Source organism: Xenia sp. Carnegie-2017, unplaced genomic scaffold (assembly GCF_021976095.1).
Source record: "Xenia sp. Carnegie-2017 unplaced genomic scaffold, XeniaSp_v1 HiC_scaffold_19, whole genome shotgun sequence".
Classification (NCBI taxonomy): domain Eukaryota; kingdom Metazoa; phylum Cnidaria; class Anthozoa; order Malacalcyonacea; family Xeniidae; genus Xenia; species Xenia sp. Carnegie-2017.
The window spans coordinates 1,941,442-1,965,226 of NW_025813481.1; the positions used below are offsets into that span (position 1 = coordinate 1,941,442).

Genomic DNA, 23,785 nt, shown 5'->3' on the forward strand with positions numbered 1-23,785 from the left:
TTACTCGTGTTACAGTTCATTACCGTTTGCATCAAATTATCTCAAGAGATATTTAAGATATCGGAAAATAAACGCATAAACTGCAGTCCTGTGTTTTTCTACTGTAGAAGTCCAGCCAGGCATTTCTACGAAGTTGACCGACATTTCTTGCTACTCGGAGTGGACTTGGATGAAATCAAAGATGCCACACTAAAACCAGAAGACAAGCCTTCTGCAGACGAAGAATGTTATGTATAAAGTTGGAAAACAACGATCGATTAAAACAAATGTCTGTGTTAGATAAAATGCAAATTGAATGAAAGCTTGAGCGCTTTCCGGCACCCGTGTCATAATTACCAGATATTCAACATGTTGAATAATTTCGGTCAGGAATGAATGTTTCTTCCAAGTGCGCGCGCATGAAAAGCTATCGCTTCAGCAAATGTAAGTTTTACGCATGCTCTGTCTACGGTAATATTTGCTATTCAAGCAAAACGGCTGCTGTTTATGGTAAGTTTGATTCGTCAACAGGTGTAGAAGACAAAGAAATGTTGCTTTTGCCATTTTTGCGTTTGGCGAAGGCGTTTGATAGCAGCTAAATCAACTACATGAACAAAGCGTGGGATTTCTGGACGGCCTACACAGGGAGCTACAAATATTGTCCGTGAGCTGGACGCTAAAGATGCTGAGCAGTTTCGGAAGTATCGTAGATTGGATTAAACCGCTTTCGATGAATGAATTTGGTCTTCTAACATTATATCAGCTATCACGTTTTGTGACGCCATCTTCGTTTAAAGTATAAAATGAGTTACTTTGCGCATGCGTAAAGTAACATTTGGTGAGGCGATAGCTTTTGATGCGCGCTCACTTGGAGGAAACATTCATTCGTGACCAACATTATTCAACATGATGAATATCTGAAAAATATGACACGCTACCGGAAAGCGCTCAAAAATGCCGCCGAACACTGGAGGAACCTGCTTACACCAACTTTCACGAGTAAAGCTTAGCTCAGCCACAGTATAGTGAATATACAGTAGAAGCCACTCTATTGAAATTTTTGTGTCACGCATATTTTATTACACATGTGATTACCATAGTGGCGGCCAGTCAACTGCAATTTCTGACCAATAGGAATGATGAAATGGTCAACGGCAGCCAGCAAACTAATTAAATATACAGCAGCCAGTTGCGCAGCCATGGAGCATTTTCAACCCTGTGCTGAATTGAGCTCCGTTAAGTGAGTTGAAACTTCAGCTCAGTCTTAATACAAATCATTCGTTATATCATACGAGCGATTATAAGCCAAATTTTTTAACCCTGTGCTGAGTTCAAGCCCGGTGCTGAAATTTCAACCCTGTTTAGCTAATCGGGTTAAAATTGGAGCACCAATTAGGGGGCTGATAACAGGAGCCCGGGTAGCCGCGATTCAGCCAAGCGTTAAATGATTTTGGCAAATGGAAACGATTCAATACTTGTCATCAGATAAATCTTCTCAAGCAATTTCACAATATTCTGATTTAATAACTACGCAAAACATTTAAAATGAAAACAGTCAATTTGGCCTAATTTGAGAATTACAACAGGAATGAATTGCGGCATTTAACAAACATTTAACCTTGAAGTTTTGGTGCCTTTCAATCCCTCGAAATCATTTCACGCTTCACTGAAACCCGGTTAACTGGGATCATGTAAACAGCCCCTTAACGTTCTAATATCACCATGTGTCGAACTCAGCACTGGAACGAAAATTACCACCATGTAATCGTTTTTAACGTAGGGCTGAGTTTTTTAACCATATTTAGTCAATTTATGTCGGCTAGACATGATTTTTATGTTTTATATTTCTGGTGTCTATTGGATTAGATTCCTGTTAATTTCTAATTACTTTTTAACTAATTGCCAAAGGCTAAACTTTGTTTTGGAGGACCCCAAACAGATTTTTAGAGTTTTTGTATTTATGTAACACGGTGATTTGTAATTTTCAGGGTGCCAATTTAGCACCCTTTAGGGAAATGAAATATGGAGCTTTTGGCTGCGTACTTCTATTAAAATGGACGCCATATTGAAAAGCAAACAATGCTTTTTGTTTGAAATGTTACGCCACAGGATACAGCAACAATAGAAGATTTATTTTGTGGTAAATGATCAGTATTTGGGCATAAACTTCAAGAAATAGTTATTTTTGCATACGGCTTATGCTTAAGTCACAAAATAAATTTACAAACGTTACATGAAGTAGTGCAAACCATTAGTAAAGGAATCATGTTTATTGCAAGAACTACGGAAAAGTTTTGAGGATTATTCAACAATTATTTCTACATTATTAAATAATTTAATGTGGAAATTTTGTGCTGTTATTTAAAATTTGGAAGTCCCTTTGGAACTTTTCGAAGATAGATGAATGTTTTTTTTTTTATGTGAAGGCACAAGCAAAGTGTTAATAAAGGCAGGTAAAGAAAAAGTGAAAAAAATCATTGACACAGGAAAAACTAGAGGAGATTCCATTCATGAATGGTTAGAAAAAGAGAATCCTTGAAGGGAATCCTGACATTTAAATACAATGTTGCATGTCTTGTGTATCATCGTATACATCACTGACCAGTGGCGTGCGGTGACCGAATTTAATAGGCAAGCGCTGGGGTCGTGGTGTACGTGAAAATACCGAATGTAGAAGTAGAACATAAAAGGATGAAAATTCCTATGCTATATATTTTATAGGAACATCAATCTTATTTATACCTTACATCAGTTACATGATATCTACCGGATACAAATATCAAAACTACTACGCAAAAGGAAGCTCTTGTCAATATCATAATCTTGTATTACATGCTACAGATAATATCTTCTACATACATAAATTGCAAGATAATAGGCGCGAAATGTATTGTAGCAGTCGTGATTATGACAATTAAGAACAGCCAGTTTCGCGCACAAAATTGGCACGGTGTGTTACAAACTGAGGCCATGGCGTTGTTTAATGTTTCTATTTTGGTATAATGACGTCATGGCAACGTGTTCTCCCGTTCTTCAAAATGTGTTTGGCACTGACTCGTACGTTTCAGAATATCGGAGAGTCGTGTTTATTATTCAGTATCTTGTACCTTATATTTTTAGTCATTAATTTACGAATTTAACTACACAAGACTGACAAGAGCATAGTGTTTTGGTCATAATGCTAGTCATACTTTACCACAACACACGTTTGCGTGCATTTCGATATCTCTGCAGACTGCGGCCCCTGCTTGTTTACGCACATTGTGCGCAGAAAATAATAAAATAACCAGTAAAGCACCTACTACTTTGAATTAGAAATCAGAACATTACCTTTCGCTCTCAGTCATCTTTTAATAAACGATAACATTAACGGCGTGAATAATTCGGATGTCCAATGTGTTGAATATACGAATATTATTCGTGCGCTGATATGTGTTTAAAATTGCGAGCGTACAAGACTGTTGACCAATCGCTATCAAGCGGCGCCCTTAGAAGCGCCGCTTGCCTTTTCTCGATATTCCTCGAATAAGAAGCCTCCAAATCTAGATTAACGCATGCGCAAATGTTCAAATTGAGCTCCGAAGGCAAGCGCGCTTGCCTTGGTTAATAAATAAGAAATTTTTAAGGTGTATTTAATCCACTTGACTCATCTTACAAGTGTAGCAAAGTGAAACCGAAAACCACGACAGTAAATCGCGTATAAATAGCAAGCATTTCAACTGTAAAGACAATTTAGACAAAAGATTACATTGACATTGTTTAGAACAGAAAAATTTAAACTGATTTTGCTCAGAGATTGATCCAAAAAATTTTTGTTCGGTAAAATGCTTAGGCAAGCGGCGCTTGCCTACGCTTGCATGACCGCACGCCACTGTCACTGACCCATATAAAGCGTCATTTAAAGATTCAAAGCGTGAGTCAAGAAAAAACTGATGCTACAACTTGCTCGTTTGTTGTAAAACGTACACGACAATCAAATTCAAGAACAACGTTTTCTTTCCAGGAAGACTGTGTTTTTTGCGGTGAAAAATGTTTTATGCGAAAGGATCCCCGTCATCATAGTCGATGACATTCACTTACCTCAGAACCAAAAACTGGCCAGGATTACACAGCTTTACTTCTGATCAACAACTATATCGAGTAATGGTAAACATCCTTTTGGCGTATCCGCACATGTTCAAGAAATTCATCCGAGACATTGAGGAATGCATATGTTCGTGGGTTTTGTTGGATGCTCTGGATCACTTATGTCTGATATGGGTTTTAAAGAGATCCTTCAAGCGGCTTTTGCAGGTGTTGACCGTAAGCGTTCTGGTAAACGATTTCCTCAGAATGTCCGGACTCTGCGAATGCTTGCTAAGGAAATTTTACGAAATGTTATTAAAGATATCTAGTGCTTTGAGCACTTGACATTGGTAATGGAAGAAAAGGCTGAGAAAAGTAGGACAACCAAAATTTTGGTAGAAAGTTTCATTAAACCAGTGTTCATCATGATGATGTTTGTTCGGGCAGAGAAAGAGGGTGACTGGCCTTTACATCTTGGAGCAGTAGAGGCTATGATGCCCAATTTTTTGCGGGTGGGCATTTCAACTACGCAAGATATGGTTTATATAACTTGCGCTCAATGGAGCGTCTCCCGGCAGAACTTAGAGATAGATTTATGAAAGGGAAGCATGTAATACGCCATAAGCCTGGTTTATGGAATGAGTTTGGTCGGATATGTTTATCGAAACATTGTTTATGGGTTATTGTAATGGGCCAGGCGGCTAAATTGGTAAAACTTTAAACTCTTCAGCAATATCTCGTTGGGCATTCAGTCTTCATATTGCAGCCATCTGATTAAATGTGCTTCTGCAATGAAAGATGAAGAGGCATCATCAAACGATGTAGCTACCCATAACGAAGAAATGCCAGCACGTATATTTTCGGATGCAAAAAATCGACAGAAATTGAGGGAAAAGCTGCAATTATGTGTTGATCCACTAAATCCAGAAGGCCATTGTAAGAGTTTATTTAATATCGTAACTGGCAAAATGCTCCAGAATTTGTCAAGATAGATGAAGCTGTGCGTCTTGGAAAGAATCAAAATATTCCATAAATGTTCCATTACGATTCGTGTGTCTTTACATCATATATGAGTCATAAGATATCATTGTACTTTAAAATCTGGATATGACTGTTCTATGTCAAAAACAATGACCTTATTTTTAAAATACGGTGAAAGATCAGGAAATAAATGCAAAAGAAGTCATAAAACAGGTATGACTGAAAGAGTACATTTATGCAATATTAAAATATGTTTTGTTATCGGGTTAAATTACAGTAATTTAGAAAATGTTCATATGGCCTTTGTCAAAATCACCACAAAACCCGACAATCTCTCGTTCGCAGCATTTTTATTCAGTCAGTGGAAATGTTCAATAACAGCCAAATAATAAAATTTTAGATTCCTAACCTCTTTGTTTATAAAATCTTTGTAACTCATTTTGTATCTACATTTCTACAACATAGCATGCCTGTATCAGTAAGTATTATTTTCATAATTTATTTAAACATGTGCTAAAAGTAGAGGTGAGACAGTTTGGATGGCTGAAATCTAGAAATAGAATGTGTCAGCCAATATATGAGCTCGTAAATTAGATTTTCACCAAGAGTGCCAAGTTGACACTCTTAAAATTATGAATTTTATATTTTGTAAAGATACAAAAAGTGCAAAAACCTGCTTGGGGTCCTTCACAGCAACGTTCTGTCTTAAAGTGGCATTTGGCAACTGGACTATAACTAGAATTTGAATTTAGTTAATTTAACACGCACAATAAAACATGCGAGTAAACAGCCATTTTCATGTCAAGAACGCTGGTCAGATTAATCACCCACATGCCACAATGGCTACTCCATTTTCACATTCTCTGCATGAACGAAAACTGGTAGTAACTGTAACGTACGGAGCAAATGCCAATAGCAAGCTGCTGTAGACCCAATTTGACTTTATATTTTCTTTACAACCCGCCTACAATAATTCACTAATTTTCTTATTTACACTTCTTTATTGACATTCCTTTAAGTAAATTCTGTTAGTAACTTATACGTCTTTTTATGTACATGCACTACTCGTGTTATGGACGGTAAGACTTGTACATTATTTATTAACACAGGATCATGCACGTAGCCAGAGCAATAATTGGGGGGGGGGCAGGCATATTCATATACATTAATTTTATAATCCGTAAAAACAAATTTTATCTTTACGATAGAAAACATGCTCAATTGCATGCGCATATAAAATTTAAATAAAAGATTTCCAAATTCATTATTCACAAATTTTATTTTCTCTCCACCCACTCCCTCCTTAAGGGAAAGTATAGTTTTTTCCAGCTGTGATCTTTGGAAATGCTTCCATTGTTAAAAGATTATTTACATACGCGATGCAAAACAAGTCATACGTATTATTTTGATAGTTGATTCTCATCAGGCGAAGCAAAAACTTTAAGTAGTTGAACAAGCACTGAAATTATTGTAAGTTTTATTTTTATCGTATTCTCTTTATGATTTAACACTGGTACGCTTTGCCATAAAAATTTGCGAATTCTTTCTGTATATGTAATGACAATGCTCAAATTCCATTGCGTCAAACGTTTGACTTAAATGCGACAAGTTTGAATTTGTATGTAGTTTTAGTCTCTATTTATTTCTCCTTGTCTAAGATTATATTTTTAAAGGTATAGATTTTTACAAATAGCGAAAAATTTAGAAAAAAATTAATCAGACAGCAAGTACTAAAACAATTCCATACCATTGGGCTGGGGTGTTCGATTGTTACTCACTAATATATCGTTATTCTTATAAAATAGCGTTACAACAAGACCATTTTAAAGCTCTTATTATTTGGGCAACTTTGTTAGCGTGCATATTAAATATTTATTTTGTTCATGAGTGATGAGTCAAAAGGTTTGAATTACGTAGGCGGGAATGGACACGCAAGCAAATTTTTCAATAAAAAATAAAATTCATAGGAAGATTGCTGTTGGCGTTGTTTAAATTATTTTCATCAGCTTATCATTTAGATCTTGACTAATTTCCATTGGTACTTCATGATGATTTGGTTGAAAACTGGTAATCGCTTGAAAACTCTATAAAATTGAAATTACATGGATTACTATGCAGCATTTCAATAAATACGATATTCAAGTTTATCGTTTGCATTTTTCGTCTGTTTAACGTTTCAGAGGAAAAACTGTAAATCTTAAGTACATCATAACTGAAATAAATATTACTGAAAGATTGCCGATAAAAAGTTCGTATAACTTATCTTTGACATTGAAAATATTCAAAGTTACCGGTTCATTAAATGCACCATGCTAAGCAAACACTAAACGGAAAATTGAAGAATGATGAGAATATTAAAATGACTTGTTCTCTCACACTCGAATTTGTTTGCAATATCAATACGATGTGAATAATACATATGTCGAAATCAACTATCTCAAGTGTTATTAAATATAGATAAGTAGATTGCAATGCAGTTTTCAAGAGCTTAGCTTGTTTTTAATTTGCTGAAATTTAATCGTTGTTGCTAATACCTGTATCTAACATCTTAAATTTTATTTTTTAGAAATTATTGTTTTCCTATCAAAGTAAAAACAAGTTGCTTTTCTTTCTGTCATAATGATGATTAAATGTCCAAGCGCTTTGATAAAAAGCAAAAAAATAAAATTGTCAAAGCCAAAATGATTAAGATACACTAAACTTAATTATTTTTATGATGCTTCGTTATTGGTCAACGCTGACTACATCGTACAGTACAAAATTCTTGTATATGCATTCCACACACATCTTTATAGAAGTTCATTTCACTGACTTCCACACACGCAGTTCAACCAATAATTTAGTAGAACTACCGCAAGTTTTTTTCTTGAATTTATGTATGGCACTTTTCATTAATGAGATTATTTCTTCCTGAATTAAAGACTGAACATTTCTATAAAGCTATTTGCATCAAAGACAGAAGTGATGTATATTATTTCAAATTGTATATTTTAATTAGCCATGTATACATCTACATGCATAATGTACCTTTTAAAACATCCCATACAATTATCATACCGTCTTTGATTAGTAATTTTTATTGGTACGGATTTTTTAGTTCTAACCATTTTGTCATTCAAATGGATCCAAGCTACAACTCCTCAGAAAGTCTGGTCAGAAACTCAAGCTTTTCAGAAGGTAACCTTAAAAACATTAGGTTCATTAATTCTCCGAACTCTTTTAACTCGACAGATGCTTTCATCATTGATTTTTCAATCTCAATGTTTTCGCCTTTAAAGTGGAAAGGTCCTGACATCAACTTTTCCATTCACAAGAATTGAAAATTATTTAGCAGTGGAAAAATCAAAAAGCAAGCTGACGCAATTTCTAAAGTTAACGAGAGTAAATTAAGTGTGGAAACAAGGTGTTAATAACTTTTAAGAGGAGCATTCAGTCTAAACATCCCTCAACGTCCTTTGAACTAAATATCCCTCATCCGTGTGTTTGGGAGCAGGGAAATACGATGTTAATACAAATAAACTGAAGCAAAGGCAAACATGTTGTTATGTTATTATTTAGTAGCGAAATATAAAAGTCAGTTCACCTTAACTGCTAAAGAGGTGTAGGTATTTCAAATCTTGTCTAATAGTCACATTTTTTTGATGTGCATATAATTAGAAAATTAAATTTCTTCTTGATACATTGATTTATTCCTTCTAAATAGTCTACTTTACTTTTTAATTGAAGAATTGCTGTCTCAACCGTGGAAATGTTATGATAAATCAATAATGCATCACCAAAAGTTCAAAATGATGGAGGAATATGGGCAGGAAAATCCAAGAAAAGTTAAACTTGTAAATGGTGTAAAGGTTATTTGTTCTGAAGAGTTTTTGCTTGGTAAAGGAAGTGATGGAACTCGTGTTTACCTTGGACTCGTAAAAGATGGTTACGGAAAAGCAGTAAAACGATTGCTTCGAGATAACTGTGTGGAGTTAGCCAAACGAGAAAAAGATATTTTGAATGAGTTGAATGCCAAGCGCTCAAATTATGTTGTGAATTATTGGTATCTTGAAGAAGAACCAGGCACAGATTATTTGTATTTGATATTAGATTTGTGTGAAGAATCGTTAGAGAGTTATGTGAAATCTTCTTCTTTGCAAGATCTTCAAAAAGTCGTTCCTAAAGTTCTTATTCAAATCTTAAATGGTCTAGTTAACCTTCACAGTGGTCCGTGTCCTATTCTTCATCGGGATTTAAGACCATCAAACGTTCTTCGAGATGTGGATGGAAATTTTTTAATCGCTGACTTTGGTATAAGTCGAAAATTATTAAATGAAACTTCGACACATCAAAGCATACAAAGAGGAGCTAAAGGTTGGATAGCTCCAGAGTCATATGACGCATCAGATGAATCAATTGATAAAGTTCGTTACAAAAAAGAGTCTGACATTATGGTAAGTTCTTGAAGTAGAAATAAAGGTCCCTACCAAACACAACATTTGAATGTTTTATTTGGTGGGGATATCATTATCACTGCCACTGATATCATTATAACTTTTAAATAAAATTTTTGTTTACCTTCATTGTACAGTCATATAGTGGCGAAATACAAGTTGTACTGTATAAAATATAAAAATATGTATATGTATGATAATGAATTGTTAATATTGCCTTATTGGTTTTACGATTGTATGTCTCTCATTTAGATTGCTCTAAAAAATTTATGGCTACGATTCTTAATTGAAGAACATTATTCTGATTTTTTTCGAACTGATCTTGTATTTTTTGCAACTAACAAATAGATTAACTCCATTTTTTATTGAAAATAGAATGCCGGAATGGTGGCTTATTATGTTGCAACAAAGGGGAAACATCCTTTTGGAATTGAACGGCATAGACTGGACAACATTTTGAAAGGAAACCCAGTTGGCTTGAACGAAATCAAGGATGCCACGTTCAAAGACCTTTTATCGTGGATGCTACAGCTAAAACCGGAAGACAGACCATCGGCCAAAAAGGCGTTAAAACACCCTTATCTACAAACCGATAAGGAGAATTTTGATTTGCTGTGTGATGTTGGGAATGAACCAGAAATAAAGACATCATCTCCACATTCTCTTCCCTCAAATATTCGTGAGCAGTTAAATATTTCAATAGGTTGGATGGACCGTATCGATCCTGAAGTCTTTAAAGATTTCAATAAAGTATCCGACTCTACATGGTTAGGTTGTCTAAGATTTTTACGAAACGTTCGCCAGCATTGGCATGATAAACCTCGTCCACAACTGTCATCATGTGTTAAAGATGGAAACTATCAAGAGTATTTTCTTCAACTTTTTGAGGAACTGCCTTATCTAGTTCACAGAGCCATAAGATTGAGTGACTGGAAGGCAAGACCTGATCTAGAGAAACATTTTCCAAGTAAGACACAGAAATGAGTTTTCATTTTTGATGGCCAAGCTATAAATTTGGGGTCCATGACACTATATTTGTTATTTTCACTCTAGTTCTCCTCTTCATTTACTGTACTTAATGCATGTATGTTTTGAATTCTGTATATTGCCGTTGCAAACATTTGTTACACAGTGCACATGCTGTAAAACTAGATGAAGGCAGGGGAAAGAAACTCGAAGGTGTTATTGATTACGCTGATCTTAACGGTAAATAGCCATGTAACAACAAACAAATTCTGTGTACGTGTCACTTTTCTTAAATATTCTACCAAAAACCGTAATCTCTTCACTTGTTTCTGGTGCATCGTTCTCTAATTTTGTGCAACTGAAAATAACGGTTCAAGCATGTGTGATAGTACTAGCAATAGTCAAAAATCTTTAGACGAGATTAACGATTTGTCCGATATCCAAAGATAGTGACGAGTACCTACGAATCATGGTGATTCAGAGACTTTGGCATATTTTTATCGTATGGTAAAAAGAAGCTTATAGCTTATTATGTTGTCAAACTTGTAAAGAACACATATGCAATAAGTAAATATTGCGTATCTTTTGCTTTAAGTCAGCAAATGCTTTCACGTCGTATACATTAATGCTGAAATTGCGAAAAATGCTTGCTTAGAAAAAGAAGAGAGTTTTCGATTAGAGTTATTAATCCTTTTAGCAGCTCATTTCACTTATTTTATTTTCTTTGCATTATTTATCCTAAGTGTAAATGGTCAAATCAAATGACGAATGGAAAAACAAGAACATTATCGTTTCACTTTAAAGCTAAAATGTTCCACATCAACGAAGTTTTTTTATTGTCTGCAAAAGAGGTTTATGGGAAAGCAATTGGCGAGAAGGAAATCAATGATACCACAATTCAAGATCCTCTTTTATGTATGTTTTAATTTGAGGCTCTTAAGCAAGTTAGATTAAGTAACCAAGTTGGATATTACATGGCCAGATTGCTATGAATTTTCATTGGATTTTGCAATGTTATATAATTAACTATTTCTGAATTGAAGATTAAATTCCTAAGAACGCAAGACGGGGTCGGCGGGCATATTTTTTAGCCAATAATCATTCGTAAATCGTTATCCTATGAATATTTATCCAGGGAGTAAGTTGTCGTATAGTAAGTGGTATAGTTAATTAAGTTAGTATTCTGTGCATTCTCTGTGACGATGGTGTTAGTATCAGGGTTGTAAATTGACACGTAAGTAAACCTTTTAATAAATATTACTTTTGGGAAGTCTTGTCTTGGCTTTATCTTTCTCGATCTTTCGGTTTGTCGTTTGTATGAGAACTATTTTGCGTTATTTGTATCAGCGATAGGTGTTATGAACATTAATGTAAATAAAGAAACAACTTCTTAGTTTCCAGCCGCTTAAGTTTGTGTTCTCTTCTGTGTGGTAAATATAACTAGAATATAGCGACTTCTATAAAAACATGAGTTCACGACTTTAAGAAGTATTCAAGATTGTAAAATAGATAATGACATAGATAAATACTTGACATGTGTGTAAATATAAAATACATGAATCAAAGTAGATAGAGTTCGTAAAACGCTGTAAGCGCTGCATGTGTGAAAATAAAATGGATAAGGGTCACTTGCTTGACAAATTAGCAGTCATTGATATATTATAATTTTGCCAAAAACACCCAAATTGTTTTTTCCTGAAAGTAAAAGCTAACGAGAATAAATGCACAAATATGAAGCTTATAAACATAACTAACCATGCATGAAACGTTAACTCTTATCTTGCATTGTAGCTTCCTCGTGAACATGGGTCACAAAGCTCTTGGAATGAAGAAAAACCATTATGAAAGAATTAGATTATAAGAAAAAGTAAGCTTTGGTTTTATTAAGTACATATAGTGAATGTAAGTTGCATTATGAATGCAAGCCATGTAAATTAGTTCTTAGTCATGCCACTTGTGCAAAGCAAAGGACTTGCTGTTTGAATTTAGATTCCCCACATTGTTCACATGTCTTGTGAATGTTGTAAAACTTATTTAAAGACATATTTATCAGTACTCAATCTCTCTGGTGTGATCTACAATCAAATAGAATTATGTTCGTCATTTCTTTGTGTTGTAAAAGTTTTATTAAATATTTATTATATCTTCTATATACTAACCTAAGGAGGTTTTACACAACACTGCTGGGGTTCAATGCAAAGGCTCCTTAAATAATGGGCATACTTATTTACATTTACGTATATTTAAATTTCGTAATGAATTCTGTTCACTTTGCCAGGTTAAGACATTGTCAAAATAAAAACTTCTTGTGTTAACTGTATATAGATTGGGTTTGGTTCATAATATAAATCCTAAGAGATTTGACTTCAGGTAGAGCGAAAGACTAGTATCCCGAAGGTGTGAGTTCAAATCTCGTCCAAGTCACATGTTTTTCATGTTCATATAAAAACCGTGTTAAGATTTATATTATGTATAGATTGGGTTTGGTTCATAATAGATATCATAGCATTTTAAATCTTTACATTTTATACAAAAAATCAGTTTGGGGCTCTACAGATATAACATGAAAATTTTGTGAGGTTTATCTACTCGCATGAAAACAAAGCTGTTATTTTGATCTGATGACATTTTGAAAAGAATCAAATGCTTCATAATCAAAATAGAAGAATTGCATACATGTGAAATCTTTAGCTATGTGTGAATAAGTTGTGATATTTTGTTTATACTGAAAATAAGATTAAAAATGCAACCAAAATCTGAAATACTAAAGCTAGCACAAAAGAAATGAGTAATCAAATTTAATGCACCTTGTTGTATAATTTTATGCACTAAAATATGTGACAAGCAAAGTTAAAAATAAAAATAACTTGTATACTTTAGTCAAATATGTTTATGGCAAGTTTTAATGAATTTGATTGTTGTATAGTATATTATGAAATGTAACAAACTGTTCAAATAAAGTGCAATTGGTATGGAAATCTGGTTTAATGTCCCCCAAATGGATGGTATCATATCACCCATCCACAATGTCAGGCTATGGTTAAGTAGCAGAGGCGTAGCCAGCTCGATAATTGGAGGGCAATATTCATTTATAATCTGTATTAAATTCCTTTGAAATCCATTGTTTTCTTGAGATTATAACATACATATATCAGTATTGGCTCCCCAATTATTGATGAATTAGTCTACGTCACTGCTACGCAACAGATAAAGCAATGGTAGAAACCACGAGTATCACGTGTGTAATTGAAGTGTAATCCCATATGTAATTCTCATCTGCCATACTACATGCTGGGACTGAACGCTCATCCCAAATGCATTTTGTAAGCAAAAATATCAAATTTTCCAGCTGTAAGATTTAGGTCCGTTGCCGCAAGACGTGACAAAAATATCTATAAATTTGTTTTGTGTTTATTGTGTCAAAACTTTGGAACCCCCTTTAGAGCAATGTTATGTTTTCACATGTCATCTACTTAATATGAAGTTCTCAAATATAGTGAGGGCCAAGTCATTGGTGATGGGGAGGGTTTGGTGCTGTAAACCTTGAGCGTTGCAGTCTTTAATTCCATGTACAAATCCCCAATTTCTGTTTTTAACACATATCTTTCAGTCTCTTATTAGTTACAGTTAACAAAAAATAATTTTGAACATTTACCAGGAAGAATTCGATTCGAATGATAATAGGAAAAATAAAAATAGTCAAATTCTCGGTATCGCTAGTATCGAATGAACAAAGATCTTTTTCTTGTTATTTTAAATAGTTGCATCTTAAATAGTTATGCAATCAAGTGTGTCATTGACACGCGTAATATCATTTACCATTTGAACATTTACCAGGAAAAATTCGATTAGAATGATAATAGGAAAAATAAAAATAGTCAAATTCTCGGTATCGCTTGTATCGAATGAACAAAGATCTTTTTCTTGTTCTTTTAAATAATTGCATCTTAAATAGTTATGCAATCAAGTGTGTCATTGACACTTGTAATATCACATTTTTCAATGAATTCTTGCATTTTAGATCAACGGACTATTCTAAATTCTAATACTGTATATCTTACATGCCAACATCCTTAAGGTTTTTTTCTTCTCATTCGGTGTTGTATGGTAGCGCTCTGTTTGATTCGGTTGTCCAAATTTAGAATCTCCTGTGTTTTTTTTTAAATCTAGTCGACTGCAATCAATGGTTAATCACAAACATTAAACAGTTATACTATAAAACGTTCCATTTGCTTTGATTACAATAAGCGGATTGTGTTTTGATTTATGCATTTAAATTTCTTGGTAGAGATTTGTACGGAAGAAAGTAACTTCCAATTACGTTCACATTGACAAAGACCCCATTGCCTTACTGAGTTTAAGATGTCTCTGATTGTGATAGCTTTATCATAATTGGTGAAAGTAAACCATTGCACTTAATATGTTTTAAATCAAGTTTATAAAGATAAAACTTGACGATAGTAGTCTTTTCTATACCTTGTTATAGCTACCTTGTTGCTGTGACAAATTTTTTGTGATTTTGTTGTTTTGTTGGGTAATCATAATTTTTAGAATCTGTGAATAATAACCTTTCCCCTAAGATGTAGCTACTTTGCTACTATTATGATAAATATTTTTGTTTCGACAATAATTTATAAAAAAGAAACACTCTTATTTGGCGTGCATCAAATGATTATCGAAGATTTTTGACGATTAACTTCATACAGTTGGATGTTTTAAAACATTGATACAAGTAACGTTTAACAAGGATGAGTACAATTTCTGAAAATTTTCTTCCTGCGTATGTTTAATTTTTATAAATTTTCATCTATGTTAAGGCTAATAATCACGGAAAGTTGCTTTGTTGACGTACGGCGTTGAAGGTTATGATGTTATATGTAATTTAAGCGCCTTAATGATTGGATATTAAAACTGTGCAAGAATTCTTTTTTTAATCTTTTCATTTCAACGAGTGAGAAAGACGAAGATTTGATAAATATGTATTTATGATTGCAGAATTTCCTAAGTTTGATATTCACCTTGGATAATACAGAATTTATAGAGTTGCCTTCAACGAATGAAAAGTTACTTCATGGATGACGGTAAGTTATATACAATCAAATTTATGCGAGACCCACGTAAATTATGTGTAAGCTATAGGTGCAAAAATATGGATATATTTACCAACATTTTATCGTAGAACATACATACACTTTATTGATCTTTTTACCTCGATAATCGTCGTCTAGAGATTTTATGTCTTTTTGCACCAACTATAGATATATCTTTAAGGTTTTTTCTGAGTCGAATTTTATTGACTAAAATACTGTCACACGTTTGGTGACTTTTCAATTGACAGAACGTTACGAGTCTAAAGGTGAAGGAACGGAATATTACGCCGACTTTGAAAGTAAGTTATACTATCAAATTTATGTATAAGGCACTTATAAAATGTATCTGCCATCCATAGTTATATACTTTCTAACATTCAACATATACTCCTTGATTATGCTTTTCCTTGTAATCTCGTTATCTCAGGATATTTTACGTCTCCTTGCGCCCAATATTTTTAAGCATTTTCTATTCAAAATCCCTTCATGAGATTGTTTGTGTAAGATAATAATAATATCCATAATAACTATAGAAATAGCTTAAGAAGCATTTGTGCAAACTGCACGATTTTTCAAAGCTATAATTTACAAAGTTTAGGTGTTGAAGAACACAAAATAAGTCAGTTTTAAGTTAATGTCGTCATCAAAAAAGAGCTTTTGACAATTCAGATGAACCTTCGGCATACAAGTTTCAGGCACCGCGGAGGATCGATAATTGGGGTGCTCATATTCATATATTCATGTTTTAATCCTTAGAAAACAATGGATTTCAAAAGATCTTAAGCCTGCATATATGAATATATGAATATGCCCCCCAATTATCGATCCTCCGCGGTGCCTGTTTATTATATGTTCCTTGTCATTTTGAGCAAAAACGCGACAAAGTGTTGGATATGAATAGATCAAAATATTGTATCATTCTGATTGTAAATTGTATTACAATGCGAAATAATATTGGTCAATTTTGGTAAATCTCAGCAGAAACAGATCCGTCCGCCATCTTTTCTGATTTGTTCCGCCGTTCAGTGGTTTTATTTGTTTGAATTTTGTTTCCTGAAATAAATTTAGAGGAGTTTGTAAAGATGCGTTCTGGCGGCCCCCATATGCCTTCTGGTAGAGGTGTCTCCCCTTAAATCATTCGTGGGGTATTCCCCCCTGGCTGTACCCCAGCCACAACGCCAATGGTTCGTGTTTCATAGATATACATAGGATCGATACATAGGCGTAGAAACAGATTTAAATTTGGAGGTGGGGTTAAAGTCGACGAGTATAGTATGTACTCCACCCTTATATTTTTTGAAGCTTTATTGAGTCTAGTAGAAACATTGAAAATGGAGAAAGTCATGAAACCTTTATAATTTAATTGTATTTCATTACAATACACAAAGTGCAAGTATAGTTCAAAAATCAATACATTGCACAAAACGAACGAATTTAACTAATAGCCTAAACGATTGGTCGTACTATTTGTAAGCTACGAATTCTAGTTCAATGTCAGACTAAGATGTTTTCACTCTCTGAAGAGTTAAAAATGGACCTCTGTTGTATACATTAAATGGGTACGAAGAAGTTTATGAGCTTTACTACACATACAAGGACGTACGTTTTCATAATGTCGCTTATCGTGCTAATTCAAGTGATATCCATAATTCGCATTTGATCTTAGCATAAATTTTGCTCGTTTGCGGTCTTTACTAAATCTGACAGTATTGATATTGTTTTCCTTCTTAAGTCAATTTCTACTTCGTTCTTGAACTTTCTGTAGTCTGTGTGATGGGTACATAACATAAAACCCCTATATGCACCTATGACAAGCAAGTATTTATTGAAGATGGCATCATGAGATGTTGAAACATGTTTATTTTAAAAAACTTGTCGTATTAATTACCGTTATCACTTCGCTTGATTTCCTTTTTCTACAAATATTTTCAATGTTTCAATTCAAGCATTCGTGGAAAAGTGTCTGCTTAAGGAGGCATATACAGTAAAACTTTTACTAAAATTATGAGAGAAAATACTTTGGATGAAATTGATAGTGGTGCAAACAAGGGTGAAGTTTAATATAACGTAAAAACAGACAAAGTTCATATTTTAGGCTTAAAAGATCATGGCTCTGTCGAAGAGAGTAATGTTGACAATAGAAACAGGTTACAAATGTCTCGTGAAACCCTTCAAAATGCTGGTGTATCAGCGAATGAAACTCGTGAAGCTAAAGAGAGTCGTGTGGACGACGTGATCCGTGTTTCCCACGAGAGTCGTGGAAATAACGAGAGACAAGTTGCTAATAAAGGTCGTGTTTTGAAGAATGGAAGTCTTCGGAGTTTCATGAAAACAGAAAAAAGGAAAGTAGTAATTTTAATGTTGATGATAAATATGGAGAATATGTGAAGCTAAAGTCTATTGCTCCACTACGTACAGAGAGGTTACAGTCAATCAACTTCTCTTCCAAGGAGACAGCTACAATGACATCACGTAGTATGGCGTCACTTGACAACCTTTCCAGAAACATAATGCCCAGTGATTCAGTGAGAAATTATACCAGCATGGGTTACAGTCAATATGGCGATGATGTGTCTAGTGTTGATCTTCAACAACCTGTTGTTGTTGTGAGAACATTTGATCATCCAGGAAAGTCGTACTATTACAGGTCAGTTGTACTACCGCAGGTCAGCAATATTATTATAGGTCAGTCGTACTACCACAGGGCAGTTATACTATTACAGCTCGGTTGCAGTACAAGTCACTGACTTAAATTCAACTGCACACGTAATCCTACTCTGTTATTTATTCACCTCCAATTTGGCTTACTATGCTTAATTTTATCAAACGCACACGTTGTCGTTCAGGGATGTATTGCTATCGCTAATTGGGGGGGCTCTTATTCATATATGCATGTTATAGATCCGTAGATAACAATACATTTCAAAAGATATTGTTCAGCATATCATGAATATATGAATAAGAGCCCTCCATCTAGCGATAGCAATTCATCCCTGTTGTCTTTTCCTTTGATTTTTAAAGTTTCTAAAATTACCATTGCTCTTTGTAGACGAAGGAGATCATTGCCAAGAAACCACTCATAACTCAGCTACAAAAAATCTTTTAAATCTTTGACGACTCGCAGACGAAAACCTTTACCATCTGCCTGGACAATAAACCTTCGAAATTCGCCGTCAAGACATGAAAATTATAAAGATGTTCACTCTTATTATTTACCACCTAGAAGAAAAGCCAAATATCATGGTTCAACTCGTACACGAGATTACATGAATCACGAAATGAAAGTTTGTGAAGCTAAATGTCATGGTTCTGGTAATAGTAAAAGATACATTGTTGAAAACCGTCCAAAACTATCCCATACTAAAAATTCTAAAACCTCGGCTTATTACAAAACTTCTGGTCGATCGCAATTCAGCTCACATTCAGATGCGTTAGAAGTAGATTATAAATCATCGCCTGTCCATCAAGACGAAATTAAGGATCAAAATTTTCAAGCAATTTATTCAGACAAAAAGTGGGAAGAGAAATCACATGACCCAGAAATCATGTCCATTGTCAGTGGCAGTGAATTTTCTGAATTCTTACCCACTCCTCCACGGCCTAGCGACAGCCAATCAGATATCTCTACCGATGGATATTCCCGTGGTAGTTATAAATCATTTAAAAACAAACTTGAAAGAAACGTTAAAGAAAACAGGGAGGTTGTTGTTGAAGACAGAAGTCAATCAGATCAAGAAAAACATAATGAATCATTTGAAGAAACTTTAGAGGTATTTATATGTAAAATAAAGTAAATGTATTTGATTTTTTTTGCTTATCCTTGCACTGCTATGGGTCTAATCTATTTACTTAACTTAAGTTTCAAAAATCTTTCACATCATTGCTTTAGTATGTCTTCTTTCGTACATTATTTTCTATTTTCTATAAACAGCGTTTACGAAATGACGAAACGCTTGAGAGGAATGGAAACAAAAGTAGAAAAAACGTCGGTTCATTTAATAAAGAGACGAGCAGTTCATTGTGGACTCATAATGACAGCGGTTTTAGAAAGAAACATCATGTGCCAATAAATGGTGTTCAAGTCCTACCACCAGAACCAGTTTTTATTCAGTTTGAAAGTAGCGATGGAGAAAGAAAATTGAAGTTGAATGTTTTATTAACAAGCTTTTTTAGACTTATAAATGGTTCACTTTATATGGTGAATTTACTATGTATGTAATGACTTTCTATTTATTTTTCATACATTTGAAGGACATTTAAATCCACAAATTATTCATTCTCCCCCCTCCCCCCATGGAGAACATAAAGCATTTTTTCAAACAAATGTACTTCCTACTGTTATTTTGAAATTTTTACATTGTTAAAATAATCTTTTTTATGACGACATTGCAAACAAGGCGTCATTATTGATGTTTCTAGTCTGACAGAAAACGTTATAGAAATACACTTGTTGAAATAACTATTGGAGACTGTGATCGAAGATCAGTGGTTTATCTGTAAGTTTACCTGACTTTGTTATATTGTATTCTTTACATGATTAAAGGCTGATATTCTTTAAAAATACTTGAGTTTGTGATTTCTTTTAGGGTGTATATATTAACAACGTTAAGAAAATTATAATGCATCAGACGTTAATTTTCATTGCCGAAAGTTTGTGTATGTAACTTATTTATATCTCCCTTTACAAATACTCCCATTTAGTGTAGAAGTAAAGATTTTCTACCCATCACGCAAAAAACATAAAGTTTGTAGGCAGTAACTATACGGACTAAAACAATTCTATAGCATTAGAGTGTTTTTTTTTGCTGCGTTTTTAATTACAATTAAACTTTCATACATACAGAATCTCGACAGTGTTATATTTAACGTATTCACGATGCTTTAGCTTTGTTAGCGTGTGTATACTTTCTCTTCTTCATGACAATTTTATGAACTACATTGGCGGAAGTGGACACGCAAACAAATTGTATTATGAGAGATATAATTCTTGAGAAAACTGTTCTATGTGTTGTCTAAATTATATTTTTCATTTATGATATATATATAAATCATTTTGCATTGATACTTTAGATATTGTCATTCGTGAACATTTTCATGAAATAATATAACAAGAAACGATTGCTTGTCATCGATTAGCTCATCGTACAACTGAAAATGTCGGAAATGTCTTGTCCTATGTCAGATACTTCTGTATATGAAACATTATTCTGCGTATCAAACATTATCTGGATTTTCCAGCATTTGAATTAAATTAGTCCCTTCAAGTTTGCATTCATTACCTATATTCGGAGGCGCATAGTTTCAGTCTAATCTATGTTTTAAAGAGTAGCTATATTGCTATAGTCTTTGTGAACGTTAAGTAAATTACAACTGTTGCAAATATTGAAGATTATCGATGATCGACTTCATATATACGTTAATGTTTGAAAAACGAAAGAAATAAAAGTTACCGGTTCATTAAATGCACCATGATTTTAAAATGACTTGTTCTTTCGCAGTCGGATATGAATGCAATATGAATACGATATGAATAATTTATGTTTTTATTAATTATCTTTTCTTTTATAACAAAGAAACGTATTGCAACGAAGCTTTCAACAGATTTTACACTGTCTTAAAGCTTTTGTTTGAGCTAAATTTATTTAATCTTTATCCCTAACATCTGCATTCTTCAAAAATTATCATTTTCCTATCCAAATAAAAGCAAGTTTCTTTTACTGCTGGGATAATGACGATAATAAAAATCATATTTATCGTTCAAATGATCATGACGTTTTTAAATTGTCGTTAAGTTTCGATTGTTTTCATAAAGTTGTCAAGTCTTTGAACACGCATGGTTTGTATGAAATGCTGTTAAGTGTTTGTTGTTTTTATACACTTACAGGAAAATTTTGCTATCTAAAGTTGGCAATTTTTAAACTAGCATGGTTTATTGAAAAAACAAAGACTGACATCAGTGGCGTAGCTAGACTAAAACAACTAGTCGTGCTGTTGTGATTGTAAACATGAATTACTAAAATGATTGGTGTTAACACATATCGGTGGTGCCATTATGGTTGATGCACTCCGAGATATTTTAAAATTGATCACATCTGAATTCTCAAAATCATTTTACATTTCAAATCAAATAAAAGCAAATCATTAATTTATTTCAACTAAATAATTTTTTTGAAATAGCTGTTTCGCCCAATGTTAGGGCTCATCAGCATGCCTAGGAATTACAAATGCCATTTACATCATAGATCAATGACAAATGGTTAACTTGTGAATCCGGCATGGACAGTCTTGTAAAAAGCTGAATGAACAATCTGGTTTTCAGGCGCCAGAAACTCGCCTTTCACACTTTTTTGCATGAAAACAAAAAACTTTGCATAAAAAGACTTTTTGGAACATTTCATGGAGATACAATTGCTCAATTTTGCATCTCATTCCAGTCGTTTCTAACCCTTTAGGAATATATAATTTGGTCGTGCCGGCCTGAGTGAGCACGACTAAAATCGGGCGAAAGACGTTGCTTGTGCTTTTTGGGCATTGATTAAGGCAGGCATCGGGCTTAAACACAAGTATAGTGTGTGCAATATGATGTATGTGATGAATAACCGACTGTTTTTTGTGTTTCCTCTAATGTACTTGTTTATGTCTCACACCAAAGGCATTTTCGAAACCATTTGCGTGTGAAATTTAAACTACGCCCTTTCAAAACTCCTCCAATCTCCGCCACCAAGGGTCGCCAGGTCACTATATCTTGCTGTGATCTTTTCAAATTGAGAAAATTTATGTAGGTATGAGGACTTGAAAAACAAATCATTCTTGTTGTTTTGATGCTTGTAGCCAGACGGTAGTAAAAACGGTGAAGAAGTCAATAGTGTTGAATTACTTGAAGACCGGAGAATTTTTTGTAAGTTTTGCAGACTTAGTTGTATTGTACTCTCGTCAATAGTCAATATTAAAAACCGGTACGCTTTAAAACGTAAAGTTGAATTTTGCGGATTTTTATTCATTAGAAAATTCATTGTGTCAGAAGTTAAATTTGATCACATAAAGCCTGTCTTTCTTCCTTATTTATGCGTCTATTTTCCGAGTACAAATCTTCAGATTATATTTTTAACAGGATAAATCTTTGCAACTCACTGGAATCAAAGTTAAAATTATTTAGGCAATAACAATTCAAACTAAAACCATTTCATAACAATTGGTGTATTTTTTGTACAGTTTTTATTCTCTAGTCAAGATGCCGACTTTCGATTTCCAAAAAACAAGGCAATAACATAGGTTTTTACTTTGTTAACGTGTATTCATGACAAAAGTGGTATGATATACGTGGCAGGAAGACAACACGCAAGCAAATTTTCTTATGAAAAAGAATATGCTTGGGAATGATTTCAATACGTAGAGTTTATTTCATAAAGGTGAAGCACCTTATTGACGAGAATTAGAAGAAACAACCTTTTGAGATAGTTTATCATTAACCAATTATTTATGCTGCATTATTGCAATCTCGAATAGATTAAATGCAACATTTATCAAATGAATATCTTTTGAAGCTTCCAAAGATTAATCGTGTGCTTTTTCCGTATACTATCTAAGGCCAACAGATTATAAGAATTTGATTCTTAGTGCGTCTTGTGATTCTCTTTTGACACAGATTCATCGCGCTGTAGACCTGAACTTTGGGGTTTATAATAAGTTTGTCATGTAAGTTGCAATTTACAATGCATTGTGACGTGTGGGTACCTCCCTATTTGGAAACTACATACGAATTAAGATTGGACTGCACCGAGGGCTTTGTACTACGAGACATTTTGAAATTTTTTGGTCCTGGTCAACCTCATATACGTCTATATTAAAGAAATTGGCGCCTTAATTTTTTTGTTTGGTTTTCTTTCCCAGAAAAATCATTCTTTACTACAAATTCATCAATAAAACGCTGAGGTTTTTTCAAAGCACGTTTCGGTATTGACGCATCTTTGTTTATGCATGCGCAATTTTGCTTAAATATGTATTAGACACGAGTTAGAGCAACTGTCCCAATTTATATATATATTTCAAGTTGTCGCATCTTGCGTTGTCTTCATATGCTAAATAATGTATTGTCTTGATGCGTGACTTTCGTGACTGTGGGAGTGGGGTTTCAACGTGCAATTACCGACAAACACGTGGTTGGTATATATATCTTGATGAATACTTTGCATGACGTTACAAAAGTAAGTCGTCCCAGACTTTTCCTGCGACTGACAAGCTCCATAAAAAGGAGCATTTTGCCTATATTAA

General features: G+C 33.8%; 2 protein-coding genes across 2 annotated transcripts in view; both read left to right on the forward strand.

The window, feature by feature from the left end:
• Positions 1 to 23,785, forward strand: part of LOC124438520 — a 116,783-nt gene that overhangs the window by 61,903 nt on the left and 31,095 nt on the right. Inside the window, exons 8-11 of the mRNA XM_046988686.1 lie at positions 17,610 to 18,161; positions 18,564 to 19,284; positions 19,446 to 20,010; positions 22,346 to 22,412. The gene's annotated coding sequence lies outside the window, so the exon portion shown is untranslated. The remainder of the gene's footprint in view (positions 1 to 17,609; positions 18,162 to 18,563; positions 19,285 to 19,445; positions 20,011 to 22,345; positions 22,413 to 23,785) is intronic.
• LOC124438528 (serine/threonine-protein kinase/endoribonuclease IRE2-like) lies at positions 6,417 to 10,691 on the forward strand. The gene is made up of 4 exons (XM_046988698.1): positions 6,417 to 6,495; positions 8,123 to 8,202; positions 8,752 to 9,458; positions 9,834 to 10,691. The coding sequence occupies exons 2-4, from the start codon at positions 8,145 to 8,147 to the stop codon at positions 10,440 to 10,442; spliced, it is 1,374 nt and encodes a 457-aa protein (XP_046844654.1). The 5' UTR covers positions 6,417 to 6,495; positions 8,123 to 8,144; the 3' UTR covers positions 10,443 to 10,691.